At 36.5% G+C, this 24,513-nt stretch overlaps 1 protein-coding gene across 2 annotated transcripts in view; it reads left to right on the top strand.

Moving 5' to 3' along the window:
- The window catches only part of wnd (wallenda), an 84,610-nt gene that overhangs the window by 37,631 nt on the left and 22,466 nt on the right, over positions 1-24,513 (top strand). For both annotated transcript variants that reach the window (XM_065234586.1, XM_065234587.1), the window contains exons 2-3: positions 20,637-21,098; positions 22,109-22,303. In XM_065234586.1, coding sequence (XP_065090658.1) covers positions 20,637-21,098; positions 22,109-22,303 — 657 coding nt within the window. The remainder of the gene's footprint in view (positions 1-20,636; positions 21,099-22,108; positions 22,304-24,513) is intronic.

Raw genomic sequence — 24,513 nt, forward strand, 5'->3', positions numbered from 1 at the left:
TATTTTCGTTTGTAAATAGTGCTAGTAAACCATATACGTTCATGCTAACTTTGAGACAGCTGGGCTGGGACCATAGCCATAGTGGTCGAAAAAGTTTGTTAGGACCCTGGTTAACCTCTCCTTTACCTTTGAGATCAATCTTTCCACGTTTTTTAGTACAAAGTAATTGGAGTAGATCTTTGTGTTGGGATTTGAGCCAAAAATTTCAATTGGCCGCAGTTGGGAAACACATGGAGAGTTGAATCCATGGGTATTACAGGTATCAAAGCGCTCGATTTGATTTATCGTCCTGCTTGCGAAATTCTTGCGAATGAAACGATGGTCACCTCAAAACACTGCATATTTTCCGCATAAACCGGGCTACTTGTTGCAACATTTTGCTGCTTTTGCTGTTGTAAACAACTTACAGCTGGCAGCTTACAATGACATTTCAGGATTAATCGTTGGGTAACAGTTCGTTGTATAGAATATCGACGTGAAATGTCGACGAAATGAAGCAAGGTGATGCATTTTTTTAAATCCAGCTATATAGTTATAAATAATAATATAGTAAATAGTTAACGATAAACAAAGGCATAAGCTCAAAAGTGCTAAGAAATCATAGAATCATAAACCAGGTTTTAAATATTTAATAGAATTGACTGCCCCTTGATTCTCTTTCTCATTTTACAGCTGGTATAATCCATTTGACATATCGATCTCTTTCTATACCACTTGAAATCACTGAAATGGGGTCGATTTTTGACGATCGAGTTCCGAATATGTTTTGTGTCGCAAGATAATCCAAGGTCGATAGTAAAGGAGGGGTAATGGCTGACTCGCCACATGCAGGATAATGGCGATCATGGGAAGGGATACTGATGTTTTTTTGGATTTAGTTGGCCACGATGCTACAAAATGATATGGAATGTGTAAGCTGGAAATAATATGAAATTTGGATGATTTATTTAAATTTACATCAATTCTACAATCAATTACTGAAATTTTTGCTCTGCTTTGAACCAAATTTAAGTTACTTAAAACTGACGATACTTCTCTTAGCGTGCTCGTCTAGATTCTAAACACTGAATACAAAAAAAAAACATAATTTTAAACCCTTGTATCCCAAAATTTAGGAAAAATATAGCATCATAATAACCCGGAGCGGTTCAATTGAATATCCTACTACACAAAAATAAGATTAAATAGAATTAGATTGGTCTCACCCGATATTCTTGAAATACTTGACGTTTTGAATGAAACTTTGCCATTTCCAGACTTCGTGTTGTTAATTTTCTTATCAGCTACAACTTTGCAGAAAATTGTTTTTCAGCCAAACGTCAAATAAAATAGTTATTCATTGTTTAAGAGATTGACAATCTTATGGCAAGTTTAAGCAGCTGTATTGTGGGCAACACTGTATTCTCAGGGCTGGTAGCGAGTCACTTTTTAGTGACTTGGTCACTTTTTTCAAGCCAGTCACTAAAAAGTCTCTTTTTTTAACGCCATGTCACTAAAGTCACTTTTTCTTGTAAAAGGTCACTATTTCAAACTTTTTTAAACGTGGATTTATTTCAAGATTGATCATTCTTCAGGATAGGCCTATATTTTGTTCTATTTTTTAACAATTCGAAGTTGACCACCTGGTATAGAGTTTTTTTTAACGTTTAATCGTTCTTCTCAATCTACAGCGTGTTCACTCATTTGGCTAAATAAAGTTCCCTGAGTTTTCCAGGTTTTTCCATAACTTTGCCGGATAATTTCTAGGTTTATAATAAGAATTCTATTTATTAAATACGTTAAAAATACGTTTTTAACGCAAATGTTTTTAAGGCAATCAGTTTTAAAGAAATTTAAATCCATTCAATGTTGAAGTTGAACACTTACTTCATTTTAGTAAGTTTAAGATCACAACATTTTTAATGTATTGACGTTTCGAACCATCAAAAACGTGGAAACTATAATGAAGTTTTATTGATTTCTGAAAAGCTAGATCTAGAGATCTTTGGGGAATTTCCGGAGATCTTCAGGGGAAGTCCCCGAAACTTGAGCTCAGACTATTGAATTGGTTTAAAAATCTATAAGCGTGAGTTTAGACAAATTCAGGATAGTTCCATGAGGTGCTGAAATAAAATCGAGAACCCTTCAGATGTTCCGAGAGATTCAGTATAGAGACCTTCAGAATATTTATAAAAACTTTCAACTTAAATTCAATATTTCAGGAACTTCACAGAAATCCAGAGAATTCCAGGAAAGTTTAAAGGTGTTAACGAGAATTCCATTTATTTTAAAGCAGAACTAAGATCTTCATTAGAGTTGAGAGTTTTAGGGAAGCTCTGAGAACAAGAAGACAGATCAGAGAATTAAAGGGGAATTTCCGGAAACTTCTGTTTGCTCAGAGAAAAAAATTGGAACGCAATAAAAATTATATGAGCATCCGGAAAATGTGAAAGTATTTGAAGGGTGTTATATCATGGAAACTTAGCTAAGTTTATTAGAGAACATCAACGAAGTTCCATTAATTAAAAAAGAAGCGAGAACTTTTAGCAAGCATCAATATTTTCATGAAATTTCAGAGAACTTCTAAGAAATTTATATATTTTTGGTTGTTTCATTATATTCAGTGAAGTTCCGAGTACTTCGAGGACGATTAGATAACATCAGAAAAATCCCATTAACTTAAGGAAATTTGCAGCGACTTACAAAGAGTTCCTTGGAATTATGGGATATTCCGAGAATTATATGATTGATTCGAAAACTTTGAAAGCTTTTGGAAATTATAAATATACATCAGAAAATTTACCGGAACATTTGAACAATGTAGAAAAATTAAGGTAAGCAATGCATAGAAAACTTCTTGCAGGGAAAATTAGTGATTTAAGGCAAAGTTCCGTGAGCGTTAATAAACTTTATAAAACTTTAGGAAAATTATAGAACTTGTTGAACTGGAAATTAAATCAATTCCAGTAAAATGGTGGGTTCTTTTAAAAAATGCTAAGGCAGGGCAGTCTAGAGAATTTTGAGGAAATTGAGAAATATTTTGGGCAGTTTTAACAACATCAGGAAACTCTAGACTATTGAAGAAGTTATGAATTAGTTTCAAGAATTTAAACTTCAGACAAGTCTTGAGAACTTCAGAGAAAACCATAGAACTATAATAATTATTTCGCTGCGGAGCGGAAGTCTAAAAAGTTCCTGAAATTTCAGAATAACATCGAAATTTTCACAGAAGTACAGTGATCCTCAGCAACATTTCGAGAACTTCATAAAAGTCTATGGAACTTAAGGGAAGATCCGACACCTTCAGGATCTTTTAAGGATCATTTCGGGAGCATCTCAAACAAGTTTAGTAAAGCTCCAAAAACAAAGGAAATTTCAGGGGAGTTCAGTTCGATTAGTTTCACTAAATAAGCGGGAAATTTCAAGAAGTTCCCATATTTTCAGAGAACTTTAGAAATGTTATTGAGGTTTTCACAGAAGTCCAAAAGTTCACGCAAGCTTAAACATTTTTTGAAACAGTTCAATTAAATTCATGGTAGTACAACGAGCTTCATGAGAACTGCAAACACTTTACAGAAATTTTGAGAACTTCGATAATCTCGCTAATTGATCTCGCTAATAAAGCTCTAAGCAAATAAACTTCAAGAAAGAACAGATATCCTCGGAGCAGAGATATTCCAGAGCAGGGAAATTACAAAAATTTTAAAAAAAGTTTCGAGAAATTCAGTGAATTTTTAACACTTTAGAGAAAATTCATGATCGTTAGGAAAATTGTGGAAACTTCAGGAAGTCCGAAAAAGTTTAGAGAAGTTAAAAGAAATGATGAGAAGTATTGCGAGCATCAAGTTAGTTTCTCGAACTACAAAAAAAAATCAAGGCAGTTTAATTAAATTCAGGAATATTTTGGGAACTTTCAAGTTGTTATGAAAACCTCAGATTAGTCCATTCCATATTCAACGAAGATTTCTCATGAAAATTCGCATGGAGTTTACTACCTTAAGCTTAGGCTTCACATGAAGTCTTAAATTCCTCAGAAGTACCATGAAAGCAGATTGTAGTTGATATTTTTCTCATAGACTTTTTTCCAGAACTCCCGTGGAATGAGGTCCTTAGAAATTATAATAAAATTCCATGAGCCTTAAAACTGTGCAAGGAATTTTACTCCAGATTCTTAAAAAATTCTTGAAGTATTATAACGTTTCAGTTCAGAATTTATAAATTTATGTATTTGTTACTGAAGATTAATCCATTCTGGATCTATACAGTTCGATGAGTGAATGAAAATAACTAGGAATAATAAATGTTTTTATTTTAAAATGCATTATTAGTAAGAAAATTATTAAATTTCCTGAGAAATTATAAGATTCCTGGGAACTCCATTTTTCAGGAAAAATAAAATTCCCGGTTTTTTATGTTTTCCAGGTAGTATAAGTTTAGAGATTTAGTCATTAACTTTCTTTTGAATCTTTCGCTCCTATCGTACATATTTAAGTGTTTATGAGAATTTAATTGAATAATTCTAAAACATCAAACATTTATTTGGTATGCCATCAGAACGACTAATTTTCTTCCCTTAGGTCACTTTTAAGTCACTTTTTTGCAACTATAAGTCACTACACTCCCGGAAATAAATATAAAGACACATAAAAAAGCATGGCGCCTACCAAATATAAGAATCAGAGGAATTCTAAACCATGTATTTTTGGAAGCCACATTATCATGCTACAATATCACCCATAGAAATAACAAATTGCATCATGTACGCAGGGGAAATAGATGGAAATGTGATTTTCTCCTTAGGAAATAAATATAAAGGCACATAAAAAAATGTATGGGAAATTGGTCATTTTCGAAACATTACTAAGCATGTCAACAATTCTTGTAGCACCAAAATAACCAAAGAGTTAGTTAAAGTAATAATTAAACTTAATTTCTGACACGTTTTAAGCAGATCCAATCGCTAGAAGTTATCGAAAATTACAAAAAATCATTGGTTGATCAGCGATGATTAATTAGGTGATACATACATTTAGGCGTTTTCCGAGTTAGAATGTGTCTTGAGATGTTCAAACAAATTAATAGGAAGATGGGAAGAGCGCGTAGGCCCGTCACCCCCTCACTTTTACTAGATATCAGTTTTAGTGTAACTAAATAAACACAGGTCATCTTCCTATTAATTTGTTTGACCATCTCGAAAATGACCAATTTCCCATACATTTTTTTATGTGTCTTTATATTTATTTCCGAAGGAGAAAATCACATTTCCATTTATTTCCCCTGCGTACATGATGCAATTGGTTATTTCTATGGGTGATATTGTAGCATGATAATGTGGCTTCCAAAAATACATGGTTTAGAATTCCTCTGATTCTTATATTTGGTAGGCGCCATGCTTTTTTATGTGTCTTTATATTTATTTCCGGGAGTGTATTTGGTCACTTATTTCTTCAACATAGTCACTAAAATCACTAGGGGTATTCACTGTGCGCATCGTAAACATATACACTATCGTAAAAATAGCAGGGTTAATTGGAGTGTAATGGAAGTTTACGCATTTACGAGGGTTTATACGTTTACGATGCGCTTTGTGAATACCCCTATTATTTTTGACAGCATTGATCGCTACCAGCCCTGTATTCTGCAGTGTGATTATAGTAGCCATGATTTTTGTCCACTATTTTACGCGCCATAAACACCAATGTTGCCTGCTGAACAGTTGATTGAGCATAATCATAAGACACCAGTGACTTGAATCATTAATAATTTTTGTTCCCTACATTTGTTCGAAAAGTGGTCTTCAACAAAGTTGTAGCTGAGCAAATTCTCAGCTATAATTTTCTAAATTAGAGTGAACTGGTGAATTTTGAGATAGATATGAACCGAAATTATGGTTTCCCCATAGTAATTTCTACACACCAAAAAGTTCTGAATTTTATTGGCGATGTAAACATCCATGCATGCAAACATTCATACATGTAAACTTCCTTTTCACGTAAAATAGCAGCTTGCAAGAAATGTTGCAAGCAAAAGTGGACAGTTGCATACAATATATGAAATATTGCGTGACATATCTCATAAATTTACACGATCTATAATCTACACTTGTATGATATATGACGCTCCATTTATGTGCATCATAGTAACGGAAATTTACACTACTTTTTTTTTAGCTGTGTATATAAACTTCAAATGGTTTGTGCCAAGTTAGGTTCTTACTGAAGGAGTTCAAATTTTGGGAGGATAATCAGAACACAATTTGGAACCATTTGAGCACTGTGGAGCGAAAATTTCAAATTTTGCATCAGTCTAATCAACACTGATCTGGCAACAATAATGTGCATCTTTCCAATGTGGTATAGAATTAGATCAGCCCTGAGACCTGACAGCCTAATTAAACTACCTCAAGGTTTTGCCAAAGCCCAGGGAAGTTTATTCCATGGAAATTGAAGAAGAATACTTAGTGAATACTGAGGAGACATATTTTCAGGAGAATTCTTTGGGTAATTCCTACACACCAAAAAATTCTGAATGTTACTGGCGATGTAAACATTTATGCATGCAAACATTGATACAAGTAATCTTCCTTTTCACGTAAACTAGTAGCTTGCAAGAAATGTTGCAAACAAAAGTGGACAGTTGCATACAATATATGGAATATTGCATGACATGTCTCATAAGTTTACACGATCTATAATCTAAACTTGTATGCTATATGACGCTTCATTTATGTGCATCATAGTAACAGAAATTTACACTATTTTTTTTAGGTAATACAGTAAGCAATTGTTAAGAATTTTATGAGAATTGCAGGGTGAATCAAATAGGGTTATAAATAAGATTTCTAGAGTATTTTGGAGCAAATTGCAAAGGAGTACTTAAGATGAACTCTGAAGACGTGTTTAGTGGTTTCTGAGGGAATTTTTGATACCATTCTAGTAATCTTTTTTGTATAAAGTTCCAAGTTGATTCAAGCACAGATAGCACAGTAACAAGATCACAGAAAGAAAACAACATTCTGAAACTTAGTAGTTTTTTTAAAACTTAATATCTCACGCATAGAAAAGTTCTGTTGGTTCTGAATTAAGAAAAATGTTCATGATAAGGAGAGTTTTTCTTTTTCAATTTTCAGGACTTATAAAATGTGAGTACTCAGACCAATATTCCGAACATTGAGAAATTTCCCCCAAACTTATCCAGTCAGTAATTTTTACCGAGTTTTGAATTGCGGAGCTGTGCGGTAGAATTAAAAAAAAAAAATCTGTTAAAGATTCGAAGTTGAGAAAATGTGTTACGAAAATTTACAGACTTACTTCTGTTAACCCCGTTTAATCATGAAAATAAATTTGTCGATTTTATCAAATCGGTAATGAATAACGGTCATTTGAATTTTAAACCGAGTTTTTCAGTAATTCAAAAACCCAGTCAAAAATAATGACTCCTGTAAAAAAAATCTAAGTGTGCAGATTCTGTAAGTTTCGAAATTTTTAATATTGCAAAATTAAAATGAACCAAGTGCCTGGGGCTTAATTAAAAATTTCTAAGGTCTTATGCCTGAACACACATTTTGCACATTTTTGTATCTAAGACTTTGTAGTTTTTTCATCTATTGTGCAGTGAGGTTGATTGATTGTACGTTCGAGTGTGATACATTGTTTTTTTAACAATAGATGCCGCGATCAAGATTACTGTTTTAGTGTCTAGATTTGCACCTTTTGGTTCATTTCTGTATGACCTTGACTATATGTGGAGTGCAATCTTTTGTGCGTACGAGTAGAACAAATGGTTAAGCTAGAAGAGCGTTATCAGTTATTGCGGTGGTTCAAGGAAAATTAAATAAAGCATTTCCGAAAACACGACGCTGCAAAGTCACTAGGCCAATCGGGTGAGATATTTTCATTTTATCTATTTATAGGTATTCTATTTTTATTACTGATTTATCAATATTCTCTATATTGACGAATAGAGTTTTCTAATCATTCACTCTCCCACAAACACAACTCTTCCCTTCCTGTGACATCTATGAAGGTAGTATGGGTTTCCCCCCTTTCCCTGCGATTGTAAGGATGTGGCCAGGTGTATAATGCTATGCTTGTTTTGTAGATTTTAATTTTGTGTGGGGAAAATCACTAATCCCAAGTGTTTTTTTCTGCGTTGACCATTATATAGCCACCCACGATTTGTACAATCGCATATGCGATGCTACGCTATGCTTCTTACCTTGCTACTGCTCCATCCAGCATCTGATTGTCTGGACGCTACCACTTATCTCCCGGGATTCCACGCGGGATCCATCATTCAATTTCGATTAATCAAAGTATAATCCAACAGCAGCGATTTTGAGCTCGGTTCAAAGTACGAACCGTGTTACCCGTTCCAGATTAATTTGTACCACATTAAGTATTATCAGCCGGGAATACATCAAACTCAACGAAGCATCATCGATTACTCTGTCCGGCAGTTTGTAAACATTTCATCGCGCTCGTGTCGTCTATCCCCTTCCGATTCTCTGCTCACAAACCAACGAAAGCGAAGTCTACTTCCTTCGGAACGCCTATAAACTATTCCGTAGATGATATTGATACTTTTCGTTCAGGTCCACCGGCTTTATATTGACATTGGCCCGCTTATCAGTAGGTTTACATTGAAACTTGTTCCACCATCACACATCGCACCATGTCAATGAACCTCCTCTCCCTCTGTTCGGAAGCTATAAGCAGGTATGTCACACGCTCGTTCGCAGGCAGGTGCTAAATTGGATTGATTCCATCGCAACATATCAAAAGGGGGAAAAAATGGATAAAGCAAACAGTAATGTGCTAGTTTTCGCGTGCTAATAGTTAGAAATGGTCAATTGCTGGAGATGATCTCAACCGTTATGGTTCTACATCGGCGCACTTGCGGAATGACCGTACACGCTTGTTTTGATGATGATTGCTTACGTAGCAAAATACCGCGTGAACCTGTTTATATTGCTTCTTGTTTGGCGAAAAATAAACCCATATTTACCATTGTATATGGACGGTCGTTTGGTAAACTGATAAGATAAGTTCAAACAATCGCTCGGATGGTCGCTTTGGCTCTAGGGACTTGTTGGGGAATCGGTGATTTTTCTACCTACACTCCTACATTCGCGTCTCATGAGAATGCTGATGTGTGTTTGTTCGTAGGAATTTCTCGGAATTGGACCTTATACATATTGCGACTTTTGTGGAACGAAACGAAACACGCGGAAGGTCGTTGGATTATGAGTAGATTTTGACGGATATACCATCCAACCGGGGCATGTAATATTCTCTTACAGCTCTGTATAAAAGATTTGATGAATCTGTAAGGAATCGCGGGTTACAGATACAGTGAGCAAAATTCCTATAAGCGCATGAATGATTTTCAATATAATTTCTTGACTAGGGTAAGTGAGTCAGTATTGGCCCTAGTAGTCCTCTAATTGACCTTATCTTGAATTATTAAAAAATATCATTCTTAACCAAATTTATCGATACAAGATTAGAACATGTATTTTGTCATATATCTTGTCATATATCTACGCCAATAAAATCATGAAAATCTATTTTAAATTTGATTTAGGCCCAAGGCTCTAGTGTCACACTTCATTAACCGTGGTTAACTACCATTGTCTTACTATGAGGCTCTTTACGTGTGGTTTTTTTGTATAATAAAACCTAATCTTTTGCGTTTCACAAAGTAAAACCTTTAAGATGCCTAAAACTAGTTCTTCAACGAAACAAAGCGTAGATTGATTCATAAATTGAAAAATATTGACTTAAGTAACTGTGAAACAGCTTGGAGAATCTAAAACGTTGGGATGAAATATTTCCAGAAGAAAAGTGGGAATTTTGTCATCAGGGAGAAAAACAATGCCAACTCTGGATTTTTTGATCGGGCATAGAATTGTATCATACAGCTTGAAGGAACTTGATCCTCTTATCACAACACTACGTGTGTTACACAAATTTTGCGCAGATTTTGACATTTGGTCAAAAATCTTAGCCTCAGTATATTAAAAAGTGGGCTTCAGCAAAGTTGTAGCTGACAAAATTTCACATAAGAACAAGCTTACCCTCAAAAAACCAAGACGACATATTTTGAAACCTTTACAGATTTGATTGTTATGATCAGAAGCGCGGGACAACAGATGAATTATCATGTGTTTAAGGTAACGTATGATGGATTTTGGACCTGCTAGAAACTAGGGCCGGGATTCCCGAAACATGGCCGGATGTGGCCAGTATAGTCAACCGGTCAGCACTTGTGTTTTTTTTCAGTTACCGTTGGGCGTCATTTGTGATTAGCCCCGGTCCCTTTCAATTTGTCTCATAATTTATAAACGGCCCTTATATTTGAGAAGCGTTAAAGTTTGTACTTTGACTTTATGTTTTTAGTATTACTTCTACGTGAAGTCAACGATTTACATAGTTGAAGATGCTAATTTCAAATAACAGACTGTAGTGGTAATTTTTATACGATAGATGGAGTAGATGAATTCTAATTAGAGCATATTTTGTGTTGTGAAAACAGTGAAAAAGTTATCCAATCAGTCATATTGTAGTGTAGCATTGGGCGATCTTGAGAATCCAATTCTTCTTTGCGTATTAGAGCATCTCCACAGCTGTTTCTAAATCACTTTTGGAAACTGAGTCAGAATGACTTCCGCCTGTGACCCATGCGCGAAACCAGTTAAAGGCGATGAAGAATCCGTCTCCTGCATGGCATGACAGGATGATTCACCTAAAGTGCGGGTGCAGTTTCGAACGCCTTTGGATACGGTTGTGTTTTAAGTTGTTCTCTGTTTTGTGCGTGCGCTCGCTCTCATAGTTTTCGGCTGCAATTGCCGGATTATCGCTGGCGCTCTGCCTCCCGGACGTTTATACGTGTGTGATTGGTAGTTTTCTCGCTTTCCGATAAGTTTTAGAATAGAGAAAGAAAACGTGATTCAACATGTTTGCAAGCATCAGAAGAGATGTCGCGATCTGCGTTGTTTGATTATCTCCCGGACCAGAAATTAGTGGCATCGCGAGTGATAATTTTTATTTTCAGTTTATTTACGCGCTGCAAGGTGCGTGAAAGAGCTCGGCACAATCGGTGTTGATGTTGGCTCGCTTGTAACTTTTTTTGTTGTGTTTTCGAAAGAAATTGTACCAAAAGTGCTTCTGAACGTGTTTCGCAGTTGGGTGTGGTGAAATTCGTGAATTCGCGGTTTATGTTCAGTGAAAATTCCGTGTCACAAAATTGCTCACCGAGTGTCCTTTTTTTGCAGTTCGACGACGACGGGTTTGCGAGAGAAAAATAAGCATCGGGAATTTGCTCCCGGATGTATTGATTTGGTGAGTACGTTCTAGTTGAAGATTGTTCTTATACATATCTCGATTGCATTTGCGGGCAGATGAGTTGGTCGCCGGTAAGGGCCAGTAAGTGCTGCCAGCAGATGAATCAAGAGGTATTCGAAACAAAATAGATAAGAAATGTCCAGTCAAATCGATTTAATACAGTTGAACAAATTTCAAAACTATATACGTGCCAGATTTGGAAATAATATTTTTTTAAATCTGGAAGTGTGTTTATGATACCATTATCCATTTGATAAAGGTAGAGTGAACATGCGGGGCTTATTGTAAGTAAAAGTGACCTCGGAGTCGTCGTGAATTACCAGGCATTCTGAAATGGGTCACTGGAGCTGCAATAGAGCTAACACCTTTTAACTCCCGGACTAAACCTGCTTTAATTTAAGAGTAATAAAAAGCAGTTTTCTTCCATAATAACACTGCCGGACAGTGGGGGTTAGATTGTACACACACACACACACAGATGGAGTAGATGAAAGCATAGAGTTGATAGTTCCGTTAGAGTACGGCAGTGTGAAGATTGTATATAGATATTACAATAGCGAACTAGGACAACTTTTAAGGAAGGTACAAATCGGTTTTTTCATCTCTCTTTACCAAACTCCCCCTTTGGAGAGGGGTGGTGAGGGGTGTCCCCCCCCGCCACCACTGGCAAAAAGAGATGAAAACCGACCCGTTCTGGATGGGAGCATACCATCAATTACTGTCAATGGTCGAAAGGTACAGTAGCAACACCTACCCCACCCGTGTCCCCTCGAGATCGTCAAGTCGACGATGACAGGAGCACATATCGTAGTAGGGGTAAACAATAGTTGCAATTTCCAAACCTACGACTGGATGCCTTCCTTCAAATAACAATTGAAGTGCGGTAAAAATCGGTAGAACTGTTTCAAACACACAGTTGGTACTTGAACGGGTCGGTTTTCATCTCTTTTTGCCTGTGGTGGCGGGGGACACACCCCTCACCATCCCTCTCCAAAGGGGGAGTTTGGTAAAGAGAGATGAAAAAACCGATTTGTACCTTCCTTAAAAGTTGTCCTAGTTCGCTATTCTAATATCTATATACAATCTTCACACTGCCGTACTCTAACGGAACTATCAACTCTATGCTTTCATCTACTCCATCTATCGTATAAAAATTACCACTACAGTCTGTTATTTGAAATTAGCATCTTCAACTATGTTAAAGTTTGTTTTCCATTCAAAAGATTCACCGCGCTGATTGAAAAACTAGAAAAATCTCCATCTCGACGACATCGAGTAACGGTCAGCCCCTGATCGTCCCGCCGGTCTATTCAAAAGAAGGAACCCGGCTATACAGGGTGTTCCTTAGTGCAAATATTTTGAGCAGTGATTAGAAGATCATATTTCTAGATAGAGCTGGAATTAGGGCGTAACAGCCATTGTAAACAATAACTTCTCTCGTTGATTTCTCGGAAATCACGGCACGCCTACACAAACCAACATATCCATCGGGTAGGAGAAGTCTTCCTCTACTGGATAGTGATGTCTATTTGGGCCCATTCATTAATTATGTCCCGCTTAATCGAGGAGAATATTACCCCCCCCCCCCTTATCGTGACGTTTTTCCTATACCTAATGCATTGTTTGTCACAAAATCTTAGACCCCCTCCCCCCTACAGCGTGACATAATATATGCATCAACCCTTTACCAGGAAGAGCCATGATTTCCGAGAAATCATCGAGAGAAGTCATTGCTTACAAAAGCTGTTACGCCCTAATTCCAGCTCTATCTAGATTTAATGAAAAAGTTGTTCTACGCATATGATCAAATCTCAAAGATTACTGGGTTATTGAACTTTTTCTGTGTTGGCCTATGCTTGCCATAAATTGGCTCTAACTCGAAAAATATGCTATTTAGCACAAAATTATTGCCTCTAATGGACAATTTATAAAATTTCCTACCTAGAAGTTTCCTTTTTTGGATTCCGCAGAACTGACTATACCCAGGATTTTCCACCTCTTCCGGGGACATCCAAAACCCCTGATGCCCCAATTTTAAGAACAGAAACCCCTTCTTCATCTGGGTTGTTCTCATTTGATGACATTGTGGACGGTATTCTCAAATACCTCAACATTTCTGATCCTCTGAAAAGCATTGTCCTCACATTGCTTCCTACTGTGAAATCCTTCTTGAAGCAATTGACTTCAAAATGGCCCCTTCTTGCAGCTATCATCTCCTTCGATGGATAATTTTCCAAACGAAGTCGATGATTTGATCACTGTTCTACAGTGGAATTGTCGAAGCCTTATTCCGTAATTAGATTCGTTCAAGTATTTAGTCCATTACAATAATTGCGATGTATTTGCCCTCTGTGAAACATGGCTATCTTCAGAAATTGATCTCCCTTTTTATGATTTTAACATTATTCAATTGGATCGTGAGGGTCATCATGGAAAAAGGATAGGACGATGAGAACAAAAATTTCACTTTCCCGTAGTAAATCCCTTAAAAAATTACAAAGGGCCAGTTCTGTATGAGATCGTAACCGCAACCGAATGAGCTCATATTTTGGGAGAATGATCAGATCGTGATTTAGAATCGATTTTGCTGGGTGGAGCAAAATCGATATTTTTTTCCACCTTAACATATGGGTTATGGAATACATAAGGAAACATAATTTTTAGTTTTATCTAGCTAGTAGAAATTTAATCTCTTTAGTCCTGACTGCTGTTAAAATTATATACAAATGTTGGAATTTTACATTTTCCACTTGGGCGTAACAGCAGTATTTTGATCTAAAAACCAAATGTAAGCTTTTCGCACCTCCTGAATCAAACTTTCAACAAGCGAAGCGTTGACACGGTATTGTAAAAGTAAAGCCCGCATCGTAAATTAATATTCACTGCCGTCCAAGCCAGGTGCACCTTTCTCACGATTTGAATCAGGGTGAAAGTTGATGGTGGAAACTTTTGGAAAATCTGCACTTTTGTCTCGTCTCCTCTGCCGATGGTGTGTGTGCTTTTTCGTTTGGCTTTCTGTTCGATGGATGACTTTTTCACCGTACCCAAGGTAGAAGAAAGAAAAGATATAATAGCAATAACGAAGTGTATTTATTATCAGCTTGACGCATCTTTCGGCGATAGGAAGTGATAAAGTTGACACAAAATCATTCGGAGCTGGAAAGTCGTCGTCTTCGTCGATGTCATTGCTGTCGTCAACTGGGTCAAGTCCAATGTTAAGACGAATGTATAAGTATAGAGAACGATGTTTTGGTGACGTAGATGGATGTGAAAATTATAAACTGTAGGGCGGTACACAGCAAAAAGTTTGTAGATTTGCATGTAATGAAGTTATTAAAAGTTTACATCGATGAAGCTTTAATATTAAAGTCAAACATTAGAAAATTAAATTTTCTAAATTTTACTTTCATCTGTGGTTTTACATGGCAATGTAAAATTCATTTAGATTGCATTTATTTTCTTAATGAACAAATGCATATAAATGTACATGTATTTTCAAGAGAGCTTAAATTTCAACTGTTGTTGATTGAATTACAATTGAATTATAAAATAAATCACATAATCAACGGAAAATATCCATGTGAATTTCACATATCTTTCATGTGATTCCATAATTGGAAATTGCACCACAAAATCACATGAACCTTTATTAAATCTTGATAAACATTTCAAAATGTCCTATCTGCTTTGATCGATTCTCTTCATCGCAGGGCTGATAGCGGGTCACTAAAAAGTCCCTATTTTCGACAAAAAGTCACTAAAGTTTTTCTCGCTTGAATTGCAATGTAAGATTCGTTAAAAAATAAATAAAAATTGTTACAGTGCTACAGTATACTTAGTTCTTAGTTGAAAGTTCATTAAACTAACGAACGAAAAAGTATGCAGAAGAAACCAAGACGATACATCATCAAAGCACACTTTTATTTACGATTTCGCACCTTTTAGGAGTCCAGTTTCAACTGCAAAATTAAATAATCAGGGAAATCGGAATAACCGGAAAATACCGGAAATTCGTTGTCACCGGGATAAACTCGTGAGCTTCGATTCTAAATTTAAAAAAATGTGCTTCTTCCTCTCTTTATAAAATCTCAAGACCCTTGAAATGGACTAGATTTTCAGGATACAGTAACTTTGAAGAACTATTAAAAGAACTTTTTTCCAAAGCAGCTTTGAACAGATTTTAGAATAGATTCTAGAGATATGTAATACCAAGGTACTTCGGACAAAAAGTTCTAGGGAGTTTTGGGATGAACTATACGAGGGTTATGACTAGAGCTTCAAGTCAATTTGTGAGATCAGTGTTTTTTAAGAACGATTTCTTGGGTACAACTTGGACTAGGAACTACTTGGAAACATTTCCAGATAAAATAAAGGACAACTACATGTGAATTTTCAGTAGAATTTAAAGAAGAACTCCAAGACAATTCAGATATAAAATTTATGAAAACTCAGAGGTGAATAGCATGGTAATTTCTATGGAGGTGAATTCTTTAAGAAAGTTTATAATACAACGAGAATCTAAGGACGAATTTCATGATTGTTTTAGTGTGCTGCAGAGAATATTTCCTCTGTTATATAGAAAATTTGAGGCATCATCGATCTCTAAACTTTTATCAAGTTCATGTACCTGATAAGCCTAACGCCTAAATTAGCATAGATTTCAAAATTCAATTAGCTCTAAAAACATAATTTCTCAATCTTTTTTTTCACAACAAGTTGCATTTCGTCGGGAATCTATTGAAGTTTTTGAATCCATATGAAAACATTTGGATCAATACATGGTTCCAGAGTTATTCCGGTTCCCGTTGGGGTCACTTTTGGTCGGCATTTGGCTTTACTGTTCTGTAATAAGTATACACACGATGAACATCATGCTTTTTCTCTTAAATGATGTAATTGGACCAATGGCAGCTATACTGACGTTCCACGGTCACATTGGGCATCCCGGAAATGTTCCTGTGTCCCCGGGGAAGAGGCCAATTCTCGACAAGAATCAAAACCTATCGTGTGACATATCAAACTTCATGATTTTACAAATCTTGGCCGGTAATGGCCTTATTGAGAGTCCATGGTAACACTAGGAAATTATGTTTTTAGAGCTAATTGAATTTTGAAATCTATGCAAATTTAGACGTTAGACACGCAAAGTTTAAATTTTTATTCTTGTCAATGTCCACAAAATTTAACCCTTGGATCATTTTCGTCAATGTCCTAAAACTCTTGTTTTGTAGGTAATTCTAAGTAGAATTCCAATGCAACCTTGAATAGGATTTAATACAAATTTTAATGAAAATTCATAACAGCTTTTAACGTTGATTCTTAAGGAATTATGAGAAAATTTGAACGAGAAGCACAATTACACCATGATTATTCTGAGGAGAACTTCAATACAAAAGAGAAATCTAAGGACATTATGAGGATAATTTAAAGAAGATTATGTGACAAAAGGAATCCGGAGCATGTTTCCATGTGAGTTTTCAGAGAATTCATAGAGGGTATATTATGGAGGATTACAATAAAATATGAGTATAATTCCTATCGAACCTAAAATGAATTCGGTTAAAAATTCCAAGAGGGTTCTGACAAATTTTGTGGAGAAATCTAAGAAGAACTGCAAGTCATTTTTTAGGTGAGAATTTCATAACTGTGAGTTTAATTCCAAGGAAACGGGCAATATTTAAAGGTAAGTTCAAAATATATTCAATGAGAATAATTCCAACGGATTTCTTAGAAATATCCTTAGAAAATTCTGAGCTAAATTTCAAGTGGATTTCGAGGAGTATTCTAAGGATATTCCGGCGTTCTTTTGCAGATAATTCAAAGGAAAATCCCAGCAGCATTTCGAAGAATTTTTGGGATTTCCTAGCAGAACTAAAAAAATATTCCTAACATAATGCCATGACAATCACAGTAGGCATTGGTTGTCAGGATAAGTTCATTTGTTACCCAATCCTGCGCGCTCAAAACGAAAATTTCGGTCTATGCGCTTCTGGCAGTTTCCGTCAAATTCCTGGGCAGAAATTTCATAGCTCGGTTTACCGGAAGAGTATCCCGGAAAAATATAAAATCAAAAAAAAAATTAAATTCCCCAAAAAGTTCCTTGTCTGGCAAGCAATCTGCAGTTGTGGGATTAAAAGTGAAACTGGAACCATGGACCAGCAAATTTACCAGGAGGAGTGCCTACGGAAAAGAATACTGCCTTTTCTGGAGCAGCACGAGGTGGATTGTCTATTCTGGCCGGACTTGGCAAGCTGCCACTACTCAAATTCTACCAAACAGTGGTACAGCGAAATTGGTGTCACAGTAGTTCCCATGGAGATGAATCCGACCAATACTCTCCGGAACTAAGGCCAATTGAGAAATACTGGTCAAAAGTGAAGCACATACTGAAGAAAAAGGGTGGAACTATAATTGGCCTGCAAGATTTCAAGCGGAAATGCAATTTGGCAGCCAAACACTTAAAATGGGAGCAGGGCTCGTGCAAAAGATGATGGACCTTGTACAAAGAAACGTTTGAGAAATGGCATATGGTAAGAAGGAAGACTGAAACAATGGTCTTACAATAAGCATAATACTTACAAATGTATAGCTGCTACATTGAACTATGAAAAATAAAACGAATTTTAAGCCCCCAACAAGATTTCATATTTTCGGGTTCAACCTTTATAATGTCGCTTTCCCAAGTAATTCAACCTTGTTCGGTCCAGTAGATGCTCGGCCCAGTAGAATGTATAGCAACTACTGTTGTAGAAAAATTATGCTTTTTTTCAGTAATTCAAAAACGGCCTAAGTGTCCCTAATTTGGGCCCATACATAAATTCAGCAATCGACTAAATTTTCAATAACTACCAAAAATATCCATTAGTACCGTCCCAATGACGCGTTCATCTAGATAAAATTGATCAATAGCAGATTTTTAGCGATGGGCCCAATGTTAGATCCATAGGCCAACATTAGAGCCATTTCCCCTATATCATTTAATATTTTAAAACTCTATCTCGACGTTTCATTCCTCATTTCGGAAATAGTTTCAATAGGCAATGTCTTCTTATTAGGTAACTAAGCAAACGCGGAGCTCCTTCGTGATGCAAGTCATAAAGATCATCATCATCATCATCAGTCGCATAAAGATCATCATAGTTCATATTTAAAAAGCGAGATGTGTTAGAGAATAGATTTATTCTAGACTTTAATTCAGGAGACCATAAGAATTTCAAATATGGTAAAATAACTCTGTTATTGAAAATCGTGTTACACAGTGTTGTTAGTTTTTAATCTAGTTGTGCAATATTAGCTTTTGACGAATGCGTACAGATATGAAATCGATGCCTACCTGACTGACAAATCAATTTGCATGATTCTATTTCTGAAAGTTTTCTGATAATGTTTAAGTCACATTTTGGTAACTTTTTAAAATGATTTTAGTCACTTTTTAGTTATTTTTAAATGATTTTAGTCACTTATTCACTTTTTTTATTGCTTAACACTGCTATCAGCCCTGAAATTAGCAAATTGCGGGAGCATTTGAAAGAAGTTTAGTAAGCTCCGAAAATTAGTTTCAGAAAATTAGTGTGGAATTTAAACAGTTCCCAGATTTTCAGATAACTTCAGAGACGTAAACAGTTGTTTGAGGTATTCGCATAAGTTCAGAAGTTCACTGAAGCTTAAACATTTTTAGGACGATTTAATTAAATTCAACGCAGTACAACAAACTTCATGCAAACTGCAAAAACTTTAGAAAAGTTTTGAGAATTTCAGAAAAGAACAGAGAACCTCAGAGCAGTTCCATCGACATTAGAGTAGTCACATAAATTTTAAAGAAGTTTAGTGAACTTCAGTGAATTGTTAAACCTTTAAGGAGATCCATGATCGTTAGAAAAATTTAGGAAACTTTAGAAAGTCCTAGAAAGTTCCGGATTGGAGGAGAAGTATTGTGATCATCAGGCTAGTTTATCAAACTACAGAAGAACTTCAAGGCAGTTTCATTAACTTCAGGAAAAAATTGAGAACTTTAAAGTAGTTCTGAAGACCTCAAAATAGTCCATTCCATATTCAACGGAAATTACCTCAAAATCTCGATGAAGCTATCGTCAGAATTAAATGTGCTTTTAGTTTTCCTCAGAATTACCTTGAAATTCTCCACAATTAGAAATCCTATGGAAAACTTATCCGAGTATTCATTGAAATCATTTCAGATTTCCTTTTCAATCTCACTCCTTCCCTTGGAATTCTACTCACATTGAAAACCTCTTAAGAATTCAATTTCACTTTTCCTCACAAATTTTTTTTCTCATAATTTGTTTGGCAATCTCTCCTGGAATTATTTTCCGAATTTCTTTGAAGATCTCCTGGAGTTATTCTCAGACTTAATTGTAATCCTTCATTTAGTATTCTCTTCACCCCCTAAGTTTTTACCAACAAAATACGAGGACTTATGCTCCGATTTCAGATGTGTGAATGAAAATTACTAGGAATATGTTTATGAGATTCTAATTGAATAAGTCTAAAACGTCAAATATTTATTTAATATGCTGATTTTCTTCCCTCAGGTCACTTTTTATTCACTTTTTTACAACAATAAATCACTATATTGTCACTTATTTCTTCAACACGGTCCTACCAGCGAATTTTCAAAGTAGTTGAAACGTAGACACATTTTTAAAACTTCTAACGCAGATACAAATTCAAGATCCAGGGAAAATTTGCCTGTTTTAGTAATGACCCATTTAACCTAGTGATCACTACGGCTCAATCGCATTCGAGGTTTATGCTTAATATAAATGCATATCGAACAACCGAGAAATTTACTAAAATTCCAGGAAATTGCTAATCAGGATTTGCTGGTCATCAAGAATTATGTTCAAAACTTACACGAGGGAGATTTCACGCGACGATTATTTAAAATAAAACGCTGGTAAATGTGTTAACCCAGGACACTCAAATGTATCCTATTTTTTTAATAGTGTAAATGTTGTCTACTAACTCTTTAAGAACCCGTTGCTAATATCTTTCAGCATCAATCTTTAATGCAAGAACTTTTACCGTATTCTGCACACAAGCTTCCGCAAAAGGAGCTGTTCCCTTATTTCTAACGAATTCAACTAGGGTAGTTGTACCAGTTATAGCTATACGTTCCTATTGTTGGTGTGTTGTGGTTTATGGGAATTCCATAGGCTATAATTGGAACACACCATAGTACGAACGTATTGCGATGACTGATACATCTGCCCTATTTGATTATTCACTTATAATAACTGCACGTGCACACATTCCATGCTAATCGGTACCGTATTCTCTTCCTCCCCCTTCCAGCATGATGTCCATCCAGGAGGAGCTCGACCAAATGGGCATCAAAAACGACCAACCGCCAGCCTACTCGCAAGCCATCGCCGGGGACGACGCCAACATCACCGACAGCAGCGTCGACAATGACAATGTGTGCCAGAGTGGGTGGCCCAACATGCCGGGGGCAGTACCGGGGGCGGCCCACAAACCAGCCGGCTGGATGGATGGCCTGTTCGGTTGCATGCGGCCCGTCCTGTCGCTGATAGGCAAAAGCCACATTATGGAGATGAAGAGCAAACAGACTGAAGACTGGGAAATCCCCTTCGAGACCATTACCGACCTGGTGTGGCTAGGCAGTGGCGCCCAGGGTGCCGTCTTTCGGGGCAAACTGCGCAACGAACTGGTTGCCGTCAAGAAGGTCCGCGAAGTCAAGGAGACCGACATCAAGCACCTGCGGAAGTTGGATCATGAAAACATTGTAAAATTCAAGTAAGTAACAACATTGGAGGCCGACGTGATTCCTGATGGCGATAGCGCGTGTGACTCCAGGCATTCTGGCTGCACAGTTATTTTTAGAGCTGAGCACGTTTTTCCCCGTTCCGACTTCCTCGAACCCACCCTGTTGACCAGTGGCTTGTGTTGGTTTTATCCTATCCATTAACACACTTCTCTAATCGCGTGTGAAGAGTGTTTTGCTTTTTGCCCCGTTCTCAACTGGCGGCAAATGTCTGCCAAGGAGACACGACTTTCTATTACTCTTCTCCACCTCGCTCGTGCACATGGTTGATATATGTATTTATTAGTTTGATTGTAAAATTTCGATTACTTTTTCGAAGGGACGTATCAGCTTTTGTAAACAATGCATTTTATCGTCAACTTGACGTAATTGGTAGCTTGCCCACGCATGTTAACACTACCATCAGATAGGGGAAATTTCCCCCTACCTTATAGTGGTGTTAGTATCCGTCGGTGAGCCACCAGTTACGCCAAATCGACGATCAAATGCATTGTTTACAAAAGCTGATACGACCCTTCGAAAAAGTCATCGAGAAATGATTCGATCATTTCTCATACATTCAATCTATATAGTATTTCTGATTGCAATCGTTCAGCAACTTTTTTTTTAAATAAATGCATAGTCCATTTGTCGCCATTCTACTTAACGCGCACGAAAAATACATTTTCCAGACAACCGAAAACCATCGAACCCCAAATCTAACAAATCGTTCTTTCTTTTTATATCTACTTTCATTCCGTTCCCGACGCCACACCATAAACTCTGTCTGGCGCCTTACACCTGGATTGGATGGCTCCACACGCCAACGCTCATGGTTCTTATGGAACTGCACCGTTCGACGCCAAACCCAACCCTGTCGCCGACAATGGCACCGACGACGACGACAACAACAACAACAACAACAAAAACCACAATAACAACGTCGCCGGACGCCTTTTCGCGTTTACTTTCTCAATCAATCAACGTTTATTATGCCGTGTAGGGGCGTATGTACCCAGGCGCCGGTGTTTTGCATAATCATGGAATTCTGCCCGTTCGGGCCGCTGCACCAGATTCTGGCGGACGGCATGGACATCATTTCGCCACATCGATTGGTGTCCTGGTCACAGCAGATCGCTATCGGCATGCAGTACCTCCACTCGCACAAGATCATCCACCGAGATCTCAAGAGTCCCAAGTAAGTATAGGATCATAATCGTTATAAGAATATAGTCTTTCGATGGTACTTATATTGAAGCTTGGAGAAATAGTAGTGATGTTGTTTCATATCTTAGAATCAGTGATTGGAAAGTTTTGCTGTCTATGACGAAAGCATTTTGTTTTTACAGAAAGCGTCCCTGACCTTGACGCTACTCTGCTTTAAGTTGCTTTAAACGGATATCATCATTACAAGGGATCGGGACATTTCGCCCATAACAAAATCACAGAATGAGTCATTCCGCCGAAGATTATTTTTCTTGTGAAGTTATTTGTTTCCGAGATTTACAAAACCAAGGTTCAAAAGTTTCATGATAGTTATCCCAAGTAACATTGCAAGCTTTATAGAGGTTTTATAGCATTCTATAAGTCTGCATGATGGTCTACAGAACACTCTTAAAACCAAAATTGTTACTTGGGATGTTTTCTTCTTTTTAAAACTGAACTTTTTTCTTTTAAAATTATTTCATAAAAAATATAAAACTTTAGAAAGTGTTTCCTTCCTAAATTTACTATTCTTGAATTCTGGGCCTACTAAGCACAACCCTCCCTTTGCCTTTTTTGAGCAGTTTGGACTAAATGGAATGTTTTCACTGCAGATACCATCTAAATTTATTTACCTTTTCGTACGATTTGATAAAGAGTAACAAATTGTTGAGATATTGTTGGTTGCAAACATTCATATCACGCGTTCTTGTTGACTTCGTTCGGTAGCTTTTAAAGTAAAGTATCGTACCAAACGCATACAGTTCGTAAAAAGTAGTGTAAATTTCTGTTCAATATTATGCACATAAATGGAGCGTCACATATCATATACGTTTACTTTATATATCATGTAAAGTTCTGACACATTTCATGCAATGTAGCAAATATTGTATACAAAGGCCCATCTTTGTAAACAACATTGTTTGCTAGTTGCTCGGTTGAAATGAAATACAAGTCTACGTGGTGAATGAATGTTTACATCACAATTAAAATACAAAATTTTTATCTGTGCATACTTGACTTGTTAACGCCGAAATCATGGATTTATTTGATGTTTTCTGCCCAGGCGACTAGGCTGAAGTAATTCTCTCCCTACTTTTGAGAAACAGCATTTTGATTGATTGTTTGAATTATTGTATTGCCGGTTTTTTAAAGTTGCTCGTTCGTTTTTTTTTTTAATTTATTCCATACACATTTAATGATTCTATTATTTTTTACCTTTTGTCCAACATGAGAAGTTCTTTCGAAATTAACTATTCTTGTTATTGCTTTGTTTACCGAAAGTTTTAAATATTTTTTTTATTTTTTTTTAAAGCTGTTCGTTTTGTTCTTAAATTTGGTTCCATCGACTTTCTTTTGAGATCCGTTACTATTTTTAGATTCGTTACTTTTTGTAAAAACCTCTGAAAACATTAATTTAAAAATTCTCTTATATTTTTCCTTCTTTCTCATTCTCGTTTCTTCATTTAAACATAAGCAGTTCTTTCTATTTCTATTGTTTTCTGTTCTTTCTAGATATGTGGTAATGTTTTCTGACTGCTTTTGAAAAATGTTTGTTTTTTGCATAGCTCAGGGTGGCCAACAAACCGGGAAAGAATCGGAAATTTTTAAATTATCCGGGAATACCGGGAGTAACTCGGGAATTCGAAGGGACAACCGGGAACAATTAATAAAACCTAACAAACCCTAACAAACATTGAAAGCTGAAAAAAAACGTATTCATGCAAACAAATGCTTGTCCCGTAACGTGGGTAGATCACCTTTTTGTGGTACGTTACGGGATGTAAGATCTACCACCGATTCCTAGTCCTGACTACTTCAAACTAGGGGAACAGGATTTTTCAGTAATCCAAGGAATACATCTTAGTCCTTGTTACTTTTATGCCTTGTTGATAGTGACAAGACTCGGCTTTGTCCACCGAGGATGATCTTGAAACAAGGAAAAAAAATGAGTTAGTTGTCTTCATCTATGTGATTCCTAATCCTATTCGTTGTTCCCTAGTTTGAAGTGGTTAAGACTAGGGTTCTGATGCATGGTCATTATCGGTGTCATACCTTAATTTTGTTACTAAGGAATCCAATTTTGACTGACAAAGGGGTGCGCCTTTGGACTGAGGGTGTTTCAACACTCCGAAGGGTATAAATAGCGAGACCTTTCAATTAGAGTCGGATCCTTGCGATAAATGCAAGAGTGGCAACTGTAAA

The sequence above is a fragment of the Ochlerotatus camptorhynchus genome, unplaced genomic scaffold, assembly GCF_037179485.1.
Source record: "Ochlerotatus camptorhynchus isolate MF236.1 unplaced genomic scaffold, CSIRO-AGI_Acam_v1.1 ptg000434l, whole genome shotgun sequence".
Classification (NCBI taxonomy): domain Eukaryota; kingdom Metazoa; phylum Arthropoda; class Insecta; order Diptera; family Culicidae; genus Ochlerotatus; species Ochlerotatus camptorhynchus.